At 32.4% G+C, this 23874-nt stretch overlaps 4 protein-coding genes across 4 annotated transcripts; 1 reads left to right on the plus strand and 3 right to left on the minus strand.

The window, feature by feature from the left end:
- Positions 1-2028: 2028 nt before the first annotated feature.
- LOC120578289 (protein KINESIN LIGHT CHAIN-RELATED 2-like) lies at positions 2029-4364 on the minus strand. The gene is made up of 3 exons (XM_039830943.1): positions 4164-4364; positions 2553-2752; positions 2029-2293 (listed from the first exon to the last, which is right to left on the minus strand). Exons 1-3 carry the CDS (start codon positions 4362-4364, stop codon positions 2029-2031), a joined length of 666 nt encoding a protein of 221 aa, XP_039686877.1.
- Positions 4365-6148: 1784 nt separating this feature from the next.
- Positions 6149-7370, plus strand: LOC25486147 (uncharacterized). The gene has a single exon (XM_013607358.3). The coding sequence runs from the start codon at positions 6309-6311 to the stop codon at positions 6963-6965; it is 657 nt and encodes a 218-aa protein (XP_013462812.1). The 5' UTR covers positions 6149-6308; the 3' UTR covers positions 6966-7370.
- A 2027-nt stretch (positions 7371-9397) lies between these two features.
- LOC112419316 (uncharacterized) lies at positions 9398-9934 on the minus strand. The gene has a single exon (XM_024776887.2). The coding sequence runs from the start codon at positions 9932-9934 to the stop codon at positions 9398-9400; it is 537 nt and encodes a 178-aa protein (XP_024632655.2).
- Positions 9935-22697: 12763 nt separating this feature from the next.
- Positions 22698-23652, minus strand: LOC25486148 (transcription factor CPC). The gene is made up of 3 exons (XM_013607359.3): positions 23491-23652; positions 23307-23391; positions 22698-23168 (listed from the first exon to the last, which is right to left on the minus strand). Exons 1-3 carry the CDS (start codon positions 23543-23545, stop codon positions 23075-23077), a joined length of 234 nt encoding a protein of 77 aa, XP_013462813.1. The 5' UTR covers positions 23546-23652; the 3' UTR covers positions 22698-23074.
- Between the last annotated feature and the right edge of the window lie 222 nt (positions 23653-23874).

A 23874-nucleotide genomic window follows, 5' to 3' on the forward strand; every position in this document is an offset into this window, starting at 1 on the left:
ATTCACTACATCAATGATAGTTGAATTGAGATCAAACATTGTTATCTGATTCTCTTAAAACTCGAATTCATGCATTCACTATATCAATTATAGTTGAATTGAGATCAAACATTTATTTATAGTATATTTTTTAAGTTTGGGATTTAGTTTTTTTTTAAAATAACTAAAATGTCTAATTTAATAAAACAAATACCAATTGTGACTTCATGAATGTGTGACTTCAATCCAATTTAGATTTCTTCCCAAGCTTTCTTATCGAATTTTATACAAAATAAAAAATTACAACCTGTCATTGTTTTCCGACGTGGCGCTGATAAAGAATGCATACGTCTATAAATAAAATGGTACATACTATACTACATATGAAAGAAGAAATGGTACTTAAGTTGACATACTGTGTACTTGTAAAACGACAAAGTTGGCATACGTCTCTAATTCATGTTTGCATCTCTAATTTTTTTTAGCAACGAGCTTATTCAAATAATTTATATGTAGTGTTCTTATTAATAGTTATAGTCATGTATAAGTTGCATTTTAAGATATAAGCTATCCTAATAACTTTTAAGTATTTCATACGATGTTTTTATAGACTGTGTTAGTAGAAGTTTTTTAAAAAAAAATCTTTGCTGACTCTCGGTTTTAATCTAACAAGAGCGGTAAAAAGGCAGGTCTTAAACCTAGAGATTTTGGGTTCAAGTCCTGCTAGTGCGTATTGTAGAAGATAAGTATAAATCTCTTTGTGATTGTTCATTTAACCCTATAGCTTTAATTTATTTTCTATCAAAAATAAAAGATGGGTTTCTTCTACTATGAGAAGAAGTCTTCATAGTGGATTGACATTTCTTTGGATTGGATGTTCTTACTTTATTATGACCTACAAGTAATGTAATTCTTTCTTTTGGTTTTGAACAAACATATAATCTAACTCTAGCTCTTCATTTGTTTGCTGGAGTTAAATTAAAATTTATCATACTTTAAATTAAAATTATAATCTAACTCTTATCATATCATCATACTTTATAATAGCGAAAAGACGAGCACATGAGTGTCGTCTTTCCGCTATTTTTATTGCATTAACGTTTCAAAATTATGAACGGTGTTTTTTTTTTATGAAATTTTGATTTTAATTAACACTAAAAAAAATATAAATATTGTTGCTTTCAAGTTATAAAAAATCAAACTAAACATGATTATCTATTTCAACGACACCGACAATAATACAATATAACAAAAAAAAAAAAAATCTAAATTCTTTTTTTAATGACACCGACAACAACTTTATTATAGAAAAAGTTGTTTAATGGTATAATTGGAATAATGAAAAAGTAAGTATAAATATACTCATATAGTTTGTTACACTTTTTAAATGATAATGGAAAGAAAAAAAAAATATGAGTTTAATTGTGGTGGGTTGACAATACAAAACAGTTTTACACACACAAACAATTAAAACATTTTAAATTGCCACGTTTGGTCCACATAAATTAAAATCATTAATTTACGTGGCAATTTAGAATGTTTTGATTGGTTGTGTGTGTAAAGCTATTTTGGACTGTCAACCCATCACAATTAAACTCAAAAAATATATATTCATATCGTGTTTGTTACATTTGTTTTAATATTAAAATTTATTTTTATCTATTTGTTACATGTGTTATTTGTATTGAAAATTGAGGGTATTTTTTGAAAGAAAAATTCAATCCAAAAATGCTGAAATTGGTAGTTTTCTATATATATATATATATATATATATATATATATGTAACAATTCCTCCCTATTTGGATGATTTTTCAGTGCTTGCCACTCGTATAATATTTCAATAGTACTACAATCATATCACACATTTTTTAAGACTAGATTAATATTTGTATTAAACATAAGAGGAATGGCAACATAATTCACACGTTCAATTACCCATTTGAACCCGCCACAACTTTAAGGGAGAATTTCGTCTTTGATTAAGTTCGAGTACAGTTTTCTCTGAGTTTAATGGTGGTGGGTTGACAACTTGACATTTCAAAACAATTTTACATACACAATGAATCAAAACATTTCAAATTACCATACAAATTAAAAACATTTATTGATGTGCAATTGTCTTTTATAATTTGAGAGTTTGAATCAAGAAGAGTTTCCAACGATCTTTTTGATTTCCTGTTTCTTGATCTTCCTGCTTCTTTTAACAACTCGGCCAACCTGCATTTTTCATCGTCGACATCAGGGTTTGCTGTTCCTAGATTCTCTTCTCTCATTCCAACTACATATTCCAACATTTCAATGGCATCATCCACTCTGCAAATCATTATAATTAACAAAAAATGTTAGCAATTAAAACCTAAATAATTCTAGTATACTCGACAAAACTATGTTATATATGTCGATGTTATTCAGCTTGTAATATGTTATATGACATGGTATAAATATAAAACAATGCATTAGTAAAACATGGATGAACCGATATAATCCAAACTGGACATAAGATCGAGATAGCACCATGTCGAGATCAGAACAATAAAAAGTAAGGAGATTTAAGGGTCAATGACGATGTTACCTTCCCATTGCATCATAGGTTCTGACAAGATTGCAATAAACTCCTAAGGTATCTGGATGATAAGGACCATACTCTTTTTCCAATATCGTCCTAGCCTCTTTGAACAAATCCTCAGCTTCATTTATAGCATACCTTTGGACACAAGCAAATTCTAAACGTTTTGATTTGTTGTATGTGCAAAATTGTTTCGGACCGTCAACCTACCACCATTAAACTCTTTCCTTATATTCAAATTTGGGTTCGAGTAATTTGTATTTGAGACTAAATTGGGGCGTGTGTAAATTGACAAAGGAGACTAATTTTGATATTATTTTTTTTACTGAAAATAAACGATATTCATTCATTCACATTGATAGAGTATATGATATAATAAAGATTCGTTAAAAACAAAAAGGGTGAATCTGCGAATAAACTCACAACATAAGTTTTAATAGCATAAAACGACAAAGTACATAAACTTGCAAATATGACTATATTCAAGTCTTCGAAATAATCATATCTCCGGATCTGCAACGTTGAAGACGTCAACGTTATTGATTGGATCTGTGATGGATCAAATTTGGTATGACAATTTGAACTAAACAAACACTTGGACAAGATGGGAAAGACAAACAATATCGCACAAAAACGACAAACAAAACAATGTCGCACTAAGACGTCGAAATTTCTACAGAAAAAAACTAAAAAATGTTAAAATTATTTATTAATGTCTAACATGTGCAACATTGCACGTGTTAAAACATCTAATAGTAGTAACTTTTCTTAGAAAACAACAGTTATTTATTCAAAAGTTTTATACTCCCTCCGTCCCTATATTTAAGCCCCCATTTGACTTTATTATTGTCCCTAAATGTAAACCCCCTTTCAAATTACTAGATACATTTATTCATTTTTCCTAAACATACCCCTAATTAATACTACTAACTTGTCTTGAAATATGAAAAATCAAAGTTAATACACATACAAACAAAGGATAATTTGGTAATATTAACACACAAAACAGACACATTAATTACACTGACAACATTTCTTAGGAAATGTGAAAAGGGCAATGGGAGCCTACATTAAGGGACGGAGGGAGTAGTAAATATTAAATGTACAAATTCCAATATAAAATTTCTATTTTAAACTTCTTAACATGTGCAAATTTGCACATGATAGAAAAACCCTTTAAATAAAAGTGAATGAGAGAAACTATTTAAAGGGGAAATTGTGTCAAAAGTTGACTATAAACCATCTCTCTTCGGAATAACCCTTTTATGTACCTAGGCCTGCCTATCGATGGTAATCCGGGGAGACTTCAGTTTTGGGAACCAATCGTGAATCGTATTAAATCTAGATTGTCGGGTTGGAATAGCAGATTTCTCTCTTTCGGTGGCCGTTTGATCATTCTCAAATCAGTTCTGACTTCTTTGTCTGTCTATGCTTTTTCCTTCTTCAAAGCTCCATCAGGTATAATCTCTTCCATTGAATCTTTATTGAATAATTTTTTTTGGGGTGGGAGTGAGGATTTTAGAAAAATTTATTGGATAGGTTGGAATACCTTGTGTTCTAAAAAGGAGCATGGAGGTTTGGGGGTCAGGAAGTTGAAGAAGTTTAATGTTGCTTTACTAGGTAAATGATGTTGGAGGTTGTTAGTTGATAGAGAAGGGTTGTGGTATCATGTTTTAGTCGCCCGTTAGGAGTGGTTCTTCGTGGTGGCGGGAGGTAGGTAGAATTCTTGATGGTGACGGTGACGTAGGTGGTGGGTGGTTTGGTGATAGTGTTAGGCGGAGGGTGGGTGATGGTGCAGCAACTTTGTTCTAGTCGCATAGGTGGATTGGCGGTTCCCTGCTCAGTGTGGGGTTTCCCCGCTTGTTTGACTTATCTGAGAACAAAACCATTACAGTGGCTACTTTGTTCTCTATGGGTCTGGAGCAGGGTGGGGAGGGGTGGAGTTGGCGGCGTAGGTTGTGGGCGTGGGAGGAGGCTATGCTAGAGGAGTGTAGGGCGCTACTATTTGATATCTCTTTGGTTCCTAATGTTTCAGATATATGGGAGTGGCTGTCTGATACTGATGTGGGGTACTCCGTGAGAGGTGCCTATGATTTGTTATCTGACGGTGATGTTTCTCATATGGGCATACCTTTTGAGTTGGTGTGGCATCATCAAGTTCCTTTGAAGGTCTCAGTTTTTGCTTGGAGGCTTATTCGGGATCGACTACCAACGAAAGCTAATCTGACTATTCGTGGTGTTATTCCTGCAGATGATATCTTTTGTGTTTCAGGGTGTGGTCACGTGGAGACGGCCGAACACTTATTTTTATCGTCTTCTACGTTTGCATCTTTGTGGCAACAGGTGCGCGATTGGATTGATTTTCTTGGGGTGGACTCTAATATTATTGCATATCATTTGGTGCAGTTTACTCATATGGCAGGTGTTGGTAAAGTTAAAAGTTCATTCATGCGGCTTATTTGACTTTTGTGTTCTTGGGTTATATGGAATGAACGTAACAACCGTTTGTTCAATAATACTGTTACTACTGCTCCTCACTTGTTAGATAAGGTCAAATTGTTATCTTTAGGGTGGCTGAAAGTTAAAAAGACAATGTTTGTTTTTGGTACGCAGAGGTGGTGGTCAAGCCCGTTAGATTGTCTAGGCATTGGCTAACCTGTGTTTTCTCTGTTTTAGTATATTTCTGACATCTTGTAACTTTTTAATGGTCTCCTAAGCACACCTTGTGTTTGAGAATTGCTGATTATTGTGATTATATAATTTTATTTTGATTTCTTCTAAAAAAAAAAAAAAAACTAAGAAAGAGAGGAGGTTTTTGATATTATTAATGTCATTACTAAATTAGGTGGTATCCAAAGACTAATTTGCTTTTTTCAGTACAAGACTAATTGTTTATTTACTCCTAGTAAAAAAATAATGTTTATTTACTTAAACTAAATTCAACTTATTTCTTCTTCTAAAATCCTTTATTTATGTTTTATGATGGTAGAAGACCAGAATTGTGATTTGTCCTTTTTTGCTCCCGCACTATTAACAGCACAGTAAAAAACAAAACAAAACAAAACCAGCAAAATCCTTGTCATGTGTTTAAGTGGTAGGCATGACATGAGATTAAAGTCTTAAAATGGAAAGTCCCATTTAAGATTCACATGTTTCATTTGGGTTCATTTCCATTCACCTGCCTCAAAATTAACGAGTTATTATCCCACACACACCACCACAGTGACGTGCCATTAACGACAAAACTTTATATTATAATCAACTTTCATTTCATTTTTTAATCTCATCTGTCGTCATTACCTAAATAAATTTACAGTCCCAATATTTTAATTTCTATTCATTTACCCCATGGTGCACAGTAAACCAGAACAATCGAGAGTGATTGAATGAGATGACACGAGTCTCTGTTAATTTAATCAAAATATTATATTCATATGTATAAAGATGATATACTAATTATTTAAACCTATAAAAATCGAGAGATTAATTTTTGTAGTTACGCGTATATGATATCTGATACATCGACAATATAAATTCAGACAAAATGAACACCAAACTCAAATTCAAATGAAATTCCAACATTATATATAGAGAGCAAGTTCTAGCCATTTTTTCCTCAGCTCAAGCTCAAGAGCAATGGACTCATAACATTAGTAGTAGAAAAAATATTAAAAACTTGTGAATATTTATTTTTTTCTTTTTCTTAATAAAATCTCATAATTTCAATTTCCACGGCGGCACAACCTACTTCGGCCGCCGTATATGGCGAAAGGTCGGAAATTAACAACCAGCCGGAGTGAACGTTTCTTAGGAACATACGGTTACTCTCACAACCAAAGTTCCGCCGCCGCAGCCGATCCATCGGAGCTCCGGGAAGAGGATATCTGGTCCACAGATGTTGGTTCCGGTGAAGTTGACTTGAATTTCTCCGATGAGTGGGAATCACCAAACGCTGAAACCGTTGAGATAATCGGCGGTGGTTCTGGCTCATCGTATCGGAACCGGCATCGGATTACTCAAAACAGCGATGAACACCGTCAATTAGGTGGTTTATCACTTGCGTTCGAAGATCCAGTGAATTCCTCCACGGTGGCGACGGCGAGGATTGTGCATCAGTTTCGTGCACACGACGGCGTTGCGTCTTCGCCTTCGGCACGTGGACGGCACATGGCGACATCGTTGCCGGTGAACGTGCCGGATTGGAGTAAGATACTCCGAGTTGACTCGGTTGAGTCGTTACACGACGATAGTTTCGACGACGATGATGAATCGGAGATGGTTCCGCCGCATGAATATTTGGCGCGTAGCCGTAAGAATGCAGCGAAATCGGTTTTCGAAGGTGTGGGTCGAACTTTGAAGGGTCGTGATTTGAGCCGGGTTCGTGATGCTGTTTGGAGTCAGACCGGGTTCGATGGTTGAAACTTGAATATCCGGTTCAGGTGGTGGTTTTTGATTGTTTAAAATGGTTCTTGTTTATGTATTTGTAATTTTAGTTAATTAATGTTATTGTTATTATTGTGGTTAATTAATTAATTGTTAATCAGATTCCACTTGGTGGTTGTTTGATTAATATAAATTTGTTTAATTATGATTAGAAATGGTGGTTTATGGGCAATGATTCGGTTGGGTGGACTTGGGTGATTAGAGTCCAACTCAGTGGCCAGTGAGCCTAATTAAGCAGCAAGCAAGTGCTAAACTGCTAATTAGCATGTAATAATAATTGAAATGGAATTGTAATTTATGATCAAGGTCATTGTCTCATATGCTTAAGGTCACTTCAAGTTTGATTTTGGATAATGATTTAATTCAGGTGATTTTGGATAATCAATGTTGATCTTGGATAATTAGCTATTTATTGTTAATTAGTGAAAGGGAGAGCTATATATTCCATACATATAAGACATGATATCATGATGAAGATGATGAATCCCACAACAGAAAGACATTACTAGGTTTCTTTGCAATTTGCACCAAACCTAGTTAATTTTTAATTATTAATATTTTTTTATCAAGATAATATTGTAAGCAGTTAGACACAAAAGACAAAAGGAAATTTATGATTAAATTATTAATAATTTTTAGAGGTGATTTAATGATTAAGAATAGGTTTGTGAAAACTACCAACAAAGTGGTTTTGACAAGAATGAGACAAGCAATACGGTCTTCTTGTAAAGAGTAAGGACAGTTTGGTTAGTTGGTTCTTTGTGAAAGTAATGAGAATCACACAAATTGTTGATCATTCCTTTTTTAAACAAGGTCCCATTTTATCAAGAGAAAGAAAATATCAAGTTGTGTTTTTAACATATGGGTGCTCTTATTCTCCTCTTTTACAGAATAGTACTCGTTTTGTATAGCGCGTATATGGCAGAATTGTGAGGTGTATTTGAGGGACTGAATTATGGTCGAAGGTTGGGATTTGCAACTATGGAGGTTAACGTTGACTCTTTACTGGTGGCTCTCCAAAGGTGGCAGGGGTAGCCCGTGTGGTAGTTTGCTTGTTAAGAAGACTCGACGTCTCTTAGAGTTAGAGTGGGAGGTTGTATTTCAGCACTCTTATCGAAAGATAAATCAATGTGCATATGTTTTAGCGAACCTTGTTTCCTCCGTAGATTCAAATGTGATTTTTTTTTTTTTTTTGTTACATATCCATCTTAATTTGGACATTTTTTAGAAGTTGGTGTGTTGGAGAGAATGACCCCATGATATTTTTTTTTTTACGTGTCCGTCTTAATTTAGGTTCTGTTTGATAAAAATAGTGGATGATCGATAAACTAGCTGATAACTGATAGCTTATAGTTGATCGCTTATAGCTGATGACTGGTAGCTGATAAGTTACTTGAAGTGTTTGGTAAAATTAGCGGTTCAATTAGTTGATGGATGTAAAATTTCATAAAAGGATATTTTTAATTCATAATAAAGTTTATATCAATTAATGTTTAAAGTATTTAAAAATTAAAAATTGTTAATTTAATATTATTATTAAATTAATTTTTAATTCCTAAATGTTATTTTATATTTATTTTCATTTGCCTAAAAAAATTAGATATAAAGTGTAAAAAAATTTAAACGTAACAATAAATAAAATATAGTTTGTACAAATATATATATATATATATATAGTGAAGGTAAACATAACGTTCTTATTTTTTTTTTGGTGAAAATTATTGTCCTTGTTCTTATTCTCTACAATTTTGATATATATCACACAAAAATAACGTGTCATTTCGCAAAAAAAAAGGTGACATTAAATATTGAAATAGTTCCACAAAAAAACGTAACAATTGTAATGAAAAAAAAACTTAAACGTAACGCTAAAAAAAAATCTTTTTCTATTAGAAAAAAAAAGGATCTTTCATTCATAAAAAAAAAAATAGCATTCATATTTAAAACATATGTATTTTAATTTATAATATAATAAACGATTAAGGGTAAAAAATGGAATTTAGTTAGAATAATAAGGGTAAAACTGAAATTAAAAGTGAGAAGCTATAAACTATAAGCTCAAACGCTACTTAGAATAGCTTCTGAAAAATAGCTTATAAGCTCGTGAAATAAGTTATAAGCTCATGGTGAAAAAGTGTTACCAAACAAAGTTTTTTTTGTCAAACGAGTTTATAAGCTAGAAGCTCTTTTTTGGATGTTACCAACAGACCCTTAGACATTTGTTGGAGATAACTATCCATTGTCTAGTAGTAATGTAGTCTCTCACTCTCGCTCTCTCTTCTCATGCCATTGGCCCTCTCCATAACAAAAAAAAAATTGTAATTGATTTTATTTTACAAAAAAATAGCACTCGTTTTTTACTTCTTGGTAAGGGAAACCTTTTTTTTTTTTTTTGAGCAAAGGCAAACTTAGGCCATTTCATTAATGATTAAAGAGTACAAGTAATCGGGTACATCATATAAAACATTGGGGCTAGGGTGGGATAAGGAAGCTCTTGCTATTGAATGAGCAACCTTATTTGCTTGCCGCCTAACATGATTCACAACAAAACCAGTGTGAGATGATAACAAATCCTTACACTTAGAGATAATGTCTCCAAGCTCATTTTGAGGCACTTGATGGGAGTTCACTATGTCAACAATAGTTTTGCAATCAGACTCAAAAATGACAGAGGGCATGTCATTATCTAAGGCAAATTTCATGGCCTCAAATAAGCCCCAAGCTTCAGCTTCAGCAGGGAGTAAATTGCAGTGAGTAAAATTCGACATACCGGACACAAAATGACCTGTTGAATTGCGAAAGCAAAAGCCATAACCTACTGCTGAGATGTTGTTAAACAATGCACAGTCAACATTGCATTTTAAGTGCGAGGGTGGAGGCTTGGACCAAGAGACGTGTGCTGCATAATCTGACCATGGTGTTTGTGTTATTGCATATACTGCCATTCGCTGAGTGAGTCTTTCGCTCTTTGAACAAAGATTGAGGGGGGCGAGTTAGAATTCTCCCAAAGCTTAGAGTTACGATTCTTCCACAAACTCCAAAGAATCATTGACGCTATAAACTATTTTTCGGTATTCAGCCTGTCAAAGAAATGGAATAAGAGCGTAGAAAAATCATTAGCGGTGGGAAGCATATTTTGGATAGTGTCATCCAGTTGCAGCAGCTCCCAACAAGCAACAGCTTTAGCGCACACAAAGAAGAGGTGTGTATGCGTTTCAGCCGAGACATCGCAATGCACACACGATTCAGAACAAGGAATCCCCTTTTGGATTAAGCGCGATCGAGTGGGGAGGCAATTATGAGATGCACGCCAAAGGAAAGATCGAACTTTAGGAGGGACTTTTTGCTTCCATATAATGTCCCAGTTCTGACCCGGAACAGCAGTTTCCGTCACATTTGCTGCAAGAGATATACAATGAGAATATGCCGATTTAACGGAGTAGGAACCGTCAACCGTAAATTGCCAAACATAAGAATCAACAAGATTTCTGTTCCGAAGGGGAATAGCAAGAATTGTTGCAGCATCATTGTAATTGAAGATAGCATGAACAAGAACATTGTTCCATGAGATCCGGTCTGGATTGAGTAAATTCTGGACAAGTAGCTCACCCATGAAAGGAGGAGGAATAGTGGAGGGTCTGAGTGTCGGGAGAGAACGAATCCAAGGAGCGTTCCAAACGTTGATATGAGATCCATCGCCAATCCTCCATCTATACCCCAATTTAATAAGGTCTTGAGAACTCCATATGCTCCTCCAAGTATAGCTTGGATTGTGACCAATATTGGCTACCAAGAAATCCCGACGAGGGAAATATTTAGCTTTGAGAATGCGAGTGAGTAAGGAGCTGGGCTCTGTGAGGAGTTTCCAACCTTGTTTACCGAGCATGGAAAGATTAAAGGCTTCCATATCACGAAATCCGAGACCACCACGAGTTTTATGCAATGATAATTTATCCCATCTCATCCAATTTATTCCCCGACTGCCGTTCCTTTTTGAACCCCAGTAAAAAGAAGTCATGGTTCTTTCTATTCTTCACATAAAGAGGTGGGGATGAGAAAAGCTCCCATACAATAAGAAGGAATTGCTTGAGCAACAGATTTGATGAGCACCTCTTTACCAGCTCTAGAAAGAGATTTAGCACTTCAGGTTTGGCATTTTTTTCCTTATTCGATCTTTGGTAAGGGAAAACTTATTAAGCAAGAGTGTTCAAATTTAAATCGGTTAAAAAAATTGTTAAATTATGCAAAATTGAATATTACCGTATGTTGTTGGATTTTTGTGTGAAAATCATTCAGAATAGATATTAGATTTATTTTTTAAAACTGAAACAAACAGAATGAACCACAAACATATAATTTAATATCAATTTATTTATGTATTTATTACTATATGACATTGTGTTAATTTGCTATTCCAAACATAATCGGTCATTATTATTCAAAAATATTTATTCTTAATATATTGTATGATATATTTTGCAACAAACATATGATGTTTTTGATATAATTTCTTTTAGAATTGTAATTTGGATAATCAAATACTTATCCAAATTAAATTCCAATAAATCAGATTGGATTTTGTTTTGAGAAGCATTAAAACTGAACCGCGAGTATTTTGATTTTTAGACCGGATAGATATTTGTCTTTTGGACAAACTAAACCACACCGCAAATACAGTGTAAAAAATTATTAGATGTTTTTAATTTAATGAAGATTTCTATCGAATATCATTATATATTACAAATGAATATATTGCACTTTGACCTTTAATATAAGTGTTGATGGAAGCCAAAAATAATTGAGGTCAGTTTAGTTTTTCCGATTACATTTTCTTTGCTTCAAGCGATTAACGCAAAGGAAAAAACCTTGTCCCTCATTTGTGAGTTTCTTAACCTCTTCAGTAAAACGTTGAGCACAATTATTTTTGGGTTTAAGTCTCACTAACAAATACATAAATAAAATTTGAAAGATAAACTGATAAAAAAAGGGTGAAATGATTTTGTTTAATTGATTGGATGTGGTAATTACAATGTATGAACATAGTGTTTATAATGTAATTGTTACATGTTAGCCAAGCGATGTGGTCTACGGGGCTTAAACCTCCATTCGGGTAATTCGTGTCTTCTCACTCATTCCTCAAAGCAGTTATTGGCGTTGAGAGCAGGGATCATAGGTTTGTCGCGTCATTGTCCAGACATACTGGTTTCACTCAATTTTGATCACTTGATGATGTAACGTTTGAGGCTGACGAGGGCAGGGAGTGATCGCGGTGCATAAGCCATGACAATTAGTGTCTCCTGACAGCTTTTAGGCAAATTGAATCCTCATTAGAATGAGAGGGATCATGAGATTGTGCAGGTATGGGTCTATAAGGTTGAAGGGAGACTTATAAGAATTGTTTGGTACTACCTATACCAACAAGATGCATCTTCTTTCTTGTAGCCCATTTCATAAGAACTCCATAGATAAGCCTTCTTGACTTGGTTAAATTTTGGGATGAGTGACCTTCCAGAAAGTTTCTCGAAAAGTGTGTGATTGAGAACAAAACACGATGAAAAAACTTGTGTTTGTTTGTGGGATCAGTCGACAATCTTGAAAGTTATCTGGGCTGTTATAGACAACCAATGTTTAGATTTAGTGGCCTTTAGAAAGAATCAAGTTCCATGCTCAACTGTTCTAGCATCGTTTATCATTCACTTCATTAAAGGGTTCTCTCACATAATGATTTAATCGTCTATTTTCCGAGTTTAGCTAACATGATAATTATTTTTAGGCGGAAGAAATGCCTCCATGTATTGTATCATTGGTTGACCCTTAAGATATTATATGATGTGTCACAATTAAAGTGGTTGCGCATGAACAGTGTCATAATTACATTGTAAAGTAAGAGATTGGTTGTTATAACCTTATTTGGCTTGTGATAGGTCAAATGGTATTTCTTCTTGCACAATCCACGTAATCCAACGGTAACCTCAATCTTTTCAACTAACCAAGCGATTTATTTTTCTGATAATAATGGCATCGCTCTTTAAATGCTCCAACGTTGAGTTCCTTTCATTATTTTGTCTTCACTTCTTACTTTAGAAATCATGATTTTGTCTGACCTTATCCTTTTTATATGAAATCCAATCCTCCAGCCACAACTCCTCATGGGCCAATCTCCATGGTGGCCTACGTCAAGTTTAGGATATCATTACTCACTGATGTGCACCAGACCCACCGATGATGTGTTCGTAAAAACCCTTTTTTTTAAGTCTTTCCTGCCACTTTCCTGCAAATCGTTCAACATCAAGAATGTGCTGAAGTATTTCAAGTTTAAACCTTACTTGATGTAAGACTACATCTCCCATGGGGATTTTACGATATAATCATGCTTTCAAAAACAGAACATTTGTATATTTTTATATCATGTTGGTATGTACATTCCAATCTATTTCTATCACCGGGGTTGAAGGCCTTAGTGTTCCATGATACATGCACCCTCCTCTTTGATTTCGTCCTTCGAAAACTGATGTAGACATCAGAATTTTTTTACCAATAATGATGGTGTTTTTTGCGAGGTTATGGGAGTCTAGCACATCAAATTTCTGCTTTATTGGTTTAGCAAATACTTCATTTGTACCGGCTCAGTCCAGCGAGATTTAGAAATACATTTGTATTTTACCCTACTTCATTCGAGCTAGAGGATATCTTAATGTTATTTCCTCCTTGTCAATGTTTACCACCACATGCATTATCTTCTCAATCGACATAAAAAGAAGCAAGTAAATAGAAGATGTGAATGGAACTTTATGATTTTCCCTCGCTCTGAATTCGCCTATATTGTCTGCATTTGTTGTCCTCTTAGTGAGATATGGCTCGTATTGAGGGTGTGACTTTCAAAAAAGTCCCTCGTATCTTTTCCCAACGTTTCTCATGGTGGAGCTTTTGGAGCTTCCAATCAACTAATTACCATAACCTAGATCTCAACCGATTTGATCCTTTTTCTAATAATAAAAGGTCATCCCTCATGGACTTCTTATGTTAGGAGGGATGATTTGATCTTTACTTCCCTGGCAAAGTTTAACAAAATATGTTCATGTGTTTTGACGACGAGGGACTTGCTTTGGAGCATAAAACCCAATAGTCGATTTAATCCAACTTCAGCCGTGTATTACAATCTTTAATGTATTTCCCGCCAATTTAGTCTTTATTATCACATCTCATTGAGCTATCCCGATTGTATTCCAAAAGACGATTGAAGGTTGCTTGCCTCGACTGGAATCTCTCAAGTCCATTTGACGGGTTTAGATAGGATTCGTGCCTTTCCTATAGTGTTTTATTTAATTGTGATATATTTGAAAAGGTGTATAACTTGATACTGCAAAATAAATATATTGTGAAGCGTAACAACAAACATGTTAGTGCCTTCTTTATTTTTGTGCTTATCCTTAAATTTTTCTTTTCACGACGTTGGCGTGTGATATCATCATCTTATATACCAATTTCGTAAAGGACACACTACGTGTTTTTAAATAGAGTATTGATGTCTGAGACTAAAAATAAAACATCTAACTTTACAGTGAGAGAAGACAAACAAAATCATGTGACTAAAATCAAAAGTTGTTATGTTTACATGGACTAATTACTAATTTAAACAAATTTTTTGTAATTTGAGAGTATCGTTATTAGAAAGTAAAAATTATCTAAAAGTAATATATTTAAGGATATTTCAGTCTAACTAAAACTTTTGGGGGTGAGAAGAATAGATGCATGGGTATTATAAATCATTTTCATTTTAATTAAATACAAAAAATAGTGGACGGAGACTTTTGCTTTGGCCCAGCACTGTTTTGAATGACAAAGTGCTCAGCCCAACTTCTTTAAAGCCCAAAAGGTTTGAAAAGAATGGAAAACTCTCAATGATACCCCCCAACTAGTCTTTACACGTCACATTTCATATAAATCTCATAAAATTAAATCTGAAAAATTTCAAATTAAATCTAATATTTCGTATATTTTGATGAATAATATTCAATTTATCCTATAATATGGAGTAGGGTTAAATATGATTTTGATCCTTATAAATATACAAACTTTTCATTTTAATCTCTCTAAAAAATTTCTTCAACTTTTAGTCCAAATAAAGTTTTCGATCACTAATTTTGGTCCCAATTTTGAAGTTAATTTTTGTATTTTTTTAATCAAATTGTGCAGAAATGTGTATAATATTGTAAAAATCTTTTTTAAAAAATAGAATTTTTTAACAAACATAAATTAAATATGATTTGTTAACCGTCAAAAATAAAAAAATTCATACTTAATTCAAGTTTTGTTAAAGAAATTCTATTTTTTTAAGAGATTCTTATAATATTATAAATTTTATTGCAAAATTTTATTCAAAAATATGAATTATACATATGAGTTTGCTTTAAAGGAGAGACTAAACGTGAAGATGAAAATTTTTTGGAGGTCTAAAAGTTAAAGAAATTTTTGAGAGGATAAAACGAAAAATTAAAATATTTATAAAGATCAAAAACATATTTAACCCTATTAAATATAAATCGTAATGAACATATTTAATGGGGGTTCGCTGAATTGTGCATGTGTATCTATTTTGCTAAGCATTAGGCTCATTACTGAATCTCAATCCGATTTGTTTGTTATACCACTTTTGTTTTCATGTTTTATTACCCGCTTAGGGCTCATATGTGGTTGTTGGGTTAAGTATATGTCCCCCAACTTGTTTGTACTTCCTTTTTATTTATTATATTTTGGTTTGCTTAAAAAAAAAAATTAATGAACAAGAACACCTGCCAGTAACCTTATAGATAAAATGTCTTTTCTTTTATCACTGGACCAAACATTTTGAGTTTCTAGATTCTTAGCTTCCGGACCATGATAGAAATGAGTAAAATCGTAGTCATTGGGTGATATGGCTAAGTGGAAGAGAATTTTATGAGGAGATGCATCATATGGTATGTGATTTAACTTTGTTAGCAACTACACTTGACTCATTCTCTTTTATTTTTTCCCCTCATGCCATTTTACTTCCCCACGTATAATAATATTAACAACTCAGAATTAAAATTAGCCTATTATTACTTTAAATAGAATTAAAGTAACTTATATGATGTGAACACAATTAAAGTGGTTGTGCAAGAACAATGTCATAATTACATTGTAGAGTAAGAGATTAGTTGTTATAACCTTATTTAGCTTATGATAGGTCAAATAGTATTTCTTCTTGCAGAATCCACTTAATCCATTGCTAACCACAATCTTGTCAGAATCCACTTATGATAGGTCAAATAGTATTTTAATTTCATGAAAATAAATAAAAATTTATTTTGGAAAAAATGATTTGTTTGTAAACAACATGACTAAATAGGATAAAAGCTTGTTTTTTTTGCTTATGATTTGAGACGAATAAAGTAAATTTTTATGCATATGATTTAGGATTCAAGGAGGATTAAGTTATGAAATATTATTAACTAATATTATTTTGCAAAATCATAAGACAAGAACATACTTGGTTTAATAGTAAAATGCTTCTCAAATGACTTTGTAGGAATTGTATTCGATCCCTAAAGTACCTCGATTTTACTTCAACATAAATTTAATTATTAATAAAAAAAATAACATAAATGAAATGTATCCTTTAAAATATATATAAAAGAAATGTATCAAAAGCATGTAGTTAAAAGCAAGTAAGTGCCTTAAGAAGGAAAAACTAAAAAACCAGGAGGTTCAATATGAATAATCTAAAAAATAAAAAATATATATAAAAGAAATGTATAAACTGGGCGTGTCATTCATATGAGCAGTAGGTGCAAAATCTTTTGACTAGATGCAATATAAAAAATCAGGAGGTTCAATATAAAAAAAACCAGGAGGTTCAAATAGAAATAAAATACATGCAACACGTGTAAATTTTGAAAATCCAGGGGATGCATCTGCATCCCCTCACTTGTATGTGGCACCGCCACTGCCCTAAACATATGGATGCGAAATCGAATTGCAAAAAATAACTGGTGTGAGCAGTCATATTTAAATAGAAATATGAATCATCTTTAAACACAGAAACGATCCAAATTCCAACAACTCCTTCAAAAACATCAGTAAGCCATAAAGTCCATTTTCGTCCGAACCAACCATTGTGAACCGAAGCAGACAACACAAACTCGCCTAGGTCTTGAAACAGAAACTAAAATCCAGTCGTAGTCCAGATCAAAGGATGAACATCAACAGCGCTCGAAGCAAATGTGGGGGATATAGTCCTTAAGGTACAACGAACGACTACTATCATCAACACGGAGCATCTACACATAGCTTTTTTGAACAACATGAGATAAATCAAGTCTTGCTGAATCCAAATCGAAGGATGCATCTAACAAAACAACACATATATGAATAGAATCGGAGAACCCATATCTTAAATACAAAGAAAACCATATTCAATATTTTCAAACAGAATCTACCTAAACGTTGAAACAAGAAAAAAAAAAAGTGAAATTCCTTCAAAAAAGAAAAAGAAAAAAAGAAATGAAATTGAAAATGTAACCTCGTGAATACAAAATAGTTTGATGAGATTGTAAATAGTTCTATTCTATTGTGTTTTTAAAAGGATTTTACTACTTTTTTCTCTCTAAAAAAAGTATTTTACTTTTTGTTTATTTTTCATAAATAGATAAGATCAAAAGATATGGAGTGAAATGTCGAAATAGGGAAATTTAAATTGCATTTAAACCTAAAAACAAATACTTATTTAAATAAAATAAGTGTTAAAAATTTGTATATAAATATGTTATCAAACTCCCTCATGCTTGAGCAATCGTTATCAAACTCCCTCATGGTTCATAATGTGGATCACATACATCATTAAATAAATAAACCTAAAAAATCAATTTTATTTATATTTAAAAACGGAGGGAGTATTAGGATTGTCAAACATCAAAAACACCGAGAACAAAATTCATATGTATGAGCAAGTAATGTCCAAAAGTCAAGAGATAACCAACCTAAGTTCCAAGTTAGAAGCTTATACTCCCTAGGTCACAAGTTCTCTTTGAAAATGGCACTCATCTTACAACGTCACTCATTTTAACACAAAGGTGATTTGGTTTCACTCATTTGTTTCACTTTGGCAATTTTTTTCTTTTCTGAAACAAATACATTGGTAATTTTGTGAAACAAATACTAATAAAAACGTGTCATCAATCACTTTGGTAATTTTGTTTCACTTTGGTAAAATTACATGTCTTCCTAAAGCTCTCTAATGAGTGATAGAATTTGGCCTGCAAAATGTACTTTTTGATTTAGATTTTGAGACGGTTCCTAATTGCCTTCATGAACCTCTTGATCGTGTCTTTGAATGGGACGGAATCTTGAATTATTGCAACCCCTTCTTAATTAGTTCTTTTACAAATTATTGTGTTAATTTTTTTAGGTGGGTGATTAACAAATGGTACGGCTTGTTCTTTAGCAAGAACGACAACATTTACCGTTAACCATAATGATTTTTTTCATCCGTGACTTTGTGTTTTTAAGTTGATTTTGAATGTAAATGATTTTTTTGTGAAAAATATCGACTCAATAAGACAAAGACAACATTTTTGTTTGTATTTTCATGTTTTTCATATGATCATATGTACTATTATTAATAGCTGCTTCATGCTTTAAAGGGATCAACTAATTTTGGGAGTTACATTGTTGCATATATATGCTGTTTCATTGGATATAAATTCGTTTGAGCCTCAAATATCTCTATTCTTCTTCCTTTCTATCTTTATCCGAAGTTGGTCCCAACTCCCAATCACAGTTTTTGTTTTAACTTGTAATATAGTTATTCCTTCTATCGCTATTATTAAAATACAAATTAAATTTACTAAAGCGTCTTGTTGATGTTTAATAAAAATAGCTCACTCAACAAAATATTTTTGAATTAACTACTCAAAAAAATTGAAACATATATTAGGAATATTAGTTAAAAAATAGTTAATTTTTAGAGTGAAGAATGATTTTAGACTCTGAAAAAAATTGCAAGAACCAATTTAACCTCTAAGAAAGTTGGAAGCAAATTTTTTTTTTTTTGTCAAAGTAGCCTATGGCTATAATTCATTTTTTTTCAAAGTGAATAGGTGAGTTGTCTGGGGTTCGAACTCCAGCCCCTATATATAATAATGCATGTCCCTACCAATTGAGCTATGCTCACGCGAACAGTTGAAAGCAAATTTTAATCCCTAAAAAAAATAAATGGCGACAACATAATACATACTTTCTTTATTCTTTGTTTGATTGGTTGAGAAAAGATAGAGGAAAGGAATTAAATTAATGTTTCTACTTTTTCTTTCATTTTTATTTACTTTTACTAAAAAATTAATTTTTTAATTTATTAAATTAAAATTTATTTATTTGATTGTTTTATTTTCGTAGATAAATGAAATGACAATAGATATTAAAAACTCAAGGACACAATTGAAGGAGTTGGGGTATGAATTTCTACAATGGAGTCTTAAATAACAATTTCAACATATTTGTTAGTTGATACCTTAAATTTGACATTAACATTTGCCAAAAACTAATTACGCTAAAATGATTAAATTAATTTATATACTTTATATGTTATTAAATCTCATGAAATTCTTTTGCGTAGGTTACATTAGTGGGTTCATTTTCAATTTCACCTTTTTTTTTTCTTCTTATTTCAATTTTTTTTTTTTTTTTTTTGTATTTAAGATATGGGTTCTTTACTTCTTTGGTTCTATTTAGTTGTGGGTTGTTTTGTTAGCCGCACCCCGAACTGGATTCAACAAGATTTGGTTTGTTTGATGTTGCTCGAAAGGGGGCTAAGTGTGTAGATGATTCGTGTTGACGATAGCAATCGTTCGTTAAACCTTAAGGATTGTATCTCTCGCATTTAGTTCAAGTGTCGTTGGTGGACTGTGATGGAGCCTATCGTCTATTCATCCTTCGATTTGGACTACAACTGGATTTTGGTTTTTGTTTCAAGACCTAGGCGACTCTGTGTTGTTTGTTTCGGCTTGGATCAAAAGGGAGTTTATGGCTTGCCGATGTTCTGAAGGGGGTTGTTGGAACTTGGATCATTTCTGTGTTTGTAGATGATTCATACGTCTATTTACATGCTCTCAATACTCACACTTTTTTTTTTCTTCAATTCAGTTACGTCCACACATTTATGATTGTTTCACTTTTTCCACCACTTTTGTACTGATTTGTCTTTATCACCCATTAAAGTCTCGGTTTATGTTTAGTGGGTCATGTACCACTTTTGTACCGATTTGTCTGTATCTCATGTTCCTTTTAATTTAAGGGTCATGTTAATTAGTGTCTTCGAACCATTAGTTAATAAAACAAAAAAAATTAAAATATTATTTCCTACACTTTTAAGTATTTGATTACACAAATTTTAAAAAATTATTACTATAATTTGTTTCCTTAACTAGTGCCCGAAAGACTCTCATTAACATTTTCATTCATTTAATTTTAGTGATTCTCTTTACCACATTATAAGTTTGAAGTTTCATATAGGACAATAAAAGCCATTGGATTTAGGGCTGGACATCGGACGGATAGGGTCGGATTTCGGTCCCAAACCCTCCATCCGGACAAGCCGACGGTGGTAGTAGGAAAACCCTTTTCTGTGCAACTGAGTATTCGGTTTTTTTTCGGTGTTGGTTTGACGGTTTTCGCAGTTGATCGGTTCGATAACGTCGGTTTTTTGTTCAAAAAAAATTGATAAAAAAAAAATCTGCAAATCCAGATCTTAAGAAGAAAAAAATCAAACTCCAAAAATTGATTTTCAGAAAACCCTTGTAACAAATATCCATAAACAAGAATAATCCAAATATGTTAACTTCAGAAGCAAAACTTGAGATCCAGACTGTAATACAAAAGATTTGGTCAGATCTGATAGATTGAAGGAGGGATATGTGGTTAGAATGAAGAGAAAAGATGATGAAGAAGAAAATACAACCCACAGAAATGAGTTTTAGACAGAAAATCACATAAGAAAACACATATGTTATAACTTTATAGGAGATTAATTAGAAAGAAAAGCTCAAATTCTGATGGTATTCGTCGTCGGAATTAGGGGTTCGTCGCTGGAATTAATGGTGAATGGTGAGAAGGAGAGAATGGAAGTGAGAAGCCAACACTGAGTTCCTGAGAAAAATTCCTCTCACACCAAAACGGCATCGTTCCAGTAATATACATAAATATAATAATTAATATATAATATACATGATATGGGCGGGCGGGTTCGGATTTTGTTGGGCTAGATTAGCCCAACCGAAACCGACCCTTATTAACCAACACAACCCATTGATAAGCATTTGTTTCAACCGAAGGACCCGGATGACCCGGCCGAATTCAAACGGTTAAAGCAGGCCGGACGGATTTTGGCGGTTTGGGCCAATCTTGTCCAGCCCTAATTGAATTTGTCTATCGTGCAGAGCATCATCAATTTTTAAGGACATATCAAATCAGGTTTAGGTTAGCGAAAATTAATGACATATCATATCAAAAGAAAAAACTAAGGACGCAACTATTGGGTCCTCCCAAAAGAAAAGAAAAAACGCAATTATTGGTGGTGCTCTAAGAAGAAGCTTGTTTCGAGAATAAGACCTTAACGAATCAGCAAGCCATAAACTATTTAGGAATCTTCAAAAAAAAAAAAAAACTATTTAGGAAGTTCCTAAAAAAAATTAAAAAAATTATTTAGAGAGTTTATGGATTGTTGATGTTTTGAAGGACATATCATATCAAAAAACTATTTAGGAAGTTCCTAAAACATAATTTGAAATACAAATTGATATATAATAAAAACTATTTATAAATTTAAAAAATGTATACTAAATAATTAATTTTTTTGAAAGGATTAAATAATTAATTTTAAAAAGTGATTTATAATTTCATTTTATATTGCAAAAGTATATAAATACATAAAAATGAATATTTATTCTTTATAAAAAAAAATAAACACAAATTTATTATAAACATAATAAAATTATTCTGAATTTTGTTATCAAATTTTAAATATAATTTGATCACATTTTATCATTTAAATATAATATATTCCATATCATTATTTAGTTTATCTAAAATATGTAATAAAGTATTTCGTTTCCTATGGCATGATAAAATGAAACTTATCTTATTCATATCATATTTGTATTATTATCCTATTTGTCCTTATCATATTCTGGTGATCTTGTGAATAAAAAAAATGTTTTCTCTGATTGTCGGGTCTCAAACCGAGTTTCTCAAGGTTAAAGAGAGAAACTCTCAACTACGTGACTTCTCGGGAGGCAGGAAATAAAAAAAATGTTTTAATCTTGCTTGAAGGGAGGGTTGCAAAATTAAATAATTGTCAATGGTTAATAATTTTAAAATGGTTGTCGAGGGTATAAACTCATTTAGTTGGATTGAAATATGTGTCTTAATTAATTTTAATTAGTCAATAAAATTTTAGATATATTCTTCAAAAAATAATTTTTAAGATACAGTTTGTTAATTTGAAAAACAAAATGAGAATTATACTCATATTTTTTCCCTATAAAAGACTCTTAATAGTGAATATCGAATTGATCGAAAGTGTCGGAGTTTGAACTCTTGCTTATACATATCATTGACCGAACTTTACTTGTTTTCCGCTCAAATACTAAATTATTATCACTGTCATTTTCGCATAAAATTTAGAGTGAAAAATCACTTAATAGATTGTTATTACATCATCTTATTTGTGGATAAAGATGTAGGGATCTTTATAATACAATAGATAGATATATAAGAAGTTATTCATAATTTCAAACCATGCATATGGATTAATAATAGGAAAGAGGTGCGAGAACAACCTCCACCACCAACAAAAGATGTATATATAAAGTTATCCATGTCCAATTGACATCAATCAAAACCATTCATTTGTTCTTTTACATTTATGTTATATATGGTAAAAAAAATAAATGAACGATTTTGATTAGTGTCAACTTAAAATGAATAACTCTACCTATTTTTGTTGATGGATAAATTAAATAACAATTTGCCTAGGAACTTAGAATGGTGCTTAGGATATCAGCTAGCATTTAGCATGCAGTTGATGATGAGAACTTTGAGGTCCAATACTTTTCAATATCTTCTGGGGTTCTTCCAGGGATTCTTCCAGCAATGAGATGCCATCTACAATTAACATGTACGTCGACACTTAATTTAGAGTTTCTCCAATACAAACACATAATACTAATTGCCTCATCAAGTTTGTGCAAATGCAAGGAAGATACCAACGAAGTTAGTTAACATATATATGACAAAGCTAACCTCTTTCCGACCAATCTAAACATTTTCGCAACGATATCTTCCTCTTCTGGGGAAAATTCCAGCACATCCTCGCGATTCATCTGATCTGAGACAACAAGCAAACATATATTGATTAGTTAAAAACATGATATATATATATAAGAAGAAGAAGAAGAAGAAGAAGAAGGTCAACTTGAAGTGGTACCTGAAGAGACATACTGGCCATTGTTTGCAGTGGTTGCATACTTTGAGTCACTCATGATTTTTTGAGCAGGGAAAAGATAAGTTCAACTCAGTTTATGTGTGCAGGCATTGGTATTGAGATAAGCATGGTTTTATACTATATTTTATATAGAAGTGAACTTTGCTAGCTTGTTTAGAAATAGACATGTAGGGATAAGCATATACTACAGAAAATGACATGTATATATTTGCGGGTTAACTAATATATATATGAACTTCTCAGAAAATGTAATTATTTTTAAACCATATCTAATATATTTGGAAAATATTTCATTGACATGGTAATATTTATTTCACACTTTGAGAGAGTGATGTAATATGTTAATGATATATATATATAATTGGA

The sequence above is a fragment of the Medicago truncatula genome, chromosome 2 (assembly GCF_003473485.1).
Source record: "Medicago truncatula cultivar Jemalong A17 chromosome 2, MtrunA17r5.0-ANR, whole genome shotgun sequence".
In the NCBI taxonomy this organism is placed as follows: Eukaryota; Viridiplantae; Streptophyta; class Magnoliopsida; order Fabales; family Fabaceae; genus Medicago; species Medicago truncatula.

Coding starts and splice junctions, on each gene's coding strand:
- LOC25486147 (XM_013607358.3), top strand. CDS start 6,309: ATGGCGAAAGGTCGGAAATTAACAACCAGCCGGAGTGAACGTTTCTTA.
- LOC25486148 (XM_013607359.3), bottom strand. CDS start 23,545: ATGAGTGACTCAAAGTATGCAACCACTGCAAACAATGGCCAGTATGTC. Junction 23,392..23,490: donor TGGCCAGTATGTCTCTTCAG/GTACCACTTCAA, acceptor TTGTTGTCTCAG/ATCAGATGAATCGCGAGGAT. Junction 23,169..23,306: donor TTTAGATTGGTCGGAAAGAG/GTTAGCTTTGTC, acceptor TGTTAATTGTAG/ATGGCATCTCATTGCTGGAA.
- LOC112419316 (XM_024776887.2), bottom strand. CDS start 9,934: ATGGCAGTATATGCAATAACACAAACACCATGGTCAGATTATGCAGCA.
- LOC120578289 (XM_039830943.1), bottom strand. CDS start 4,364: ATGCGACTAGAACAAAGTTGCTGCACCATCACCCACCCTCCGCCTAAC. Junction 2,753..4,163: donor CCTCCAACATCATTTACCTA/GTAAAGCAACAT, acceptor TAATGGTGGTAG/GTTGACGGTCCGAAACAATT. Junction 2,294..2,552: donor ACCTATGATGCAATGGGAAG/GTAACATCGTCA, acceptor AATGATTTGCAG/AGTGGATGATGCCATTGAAA.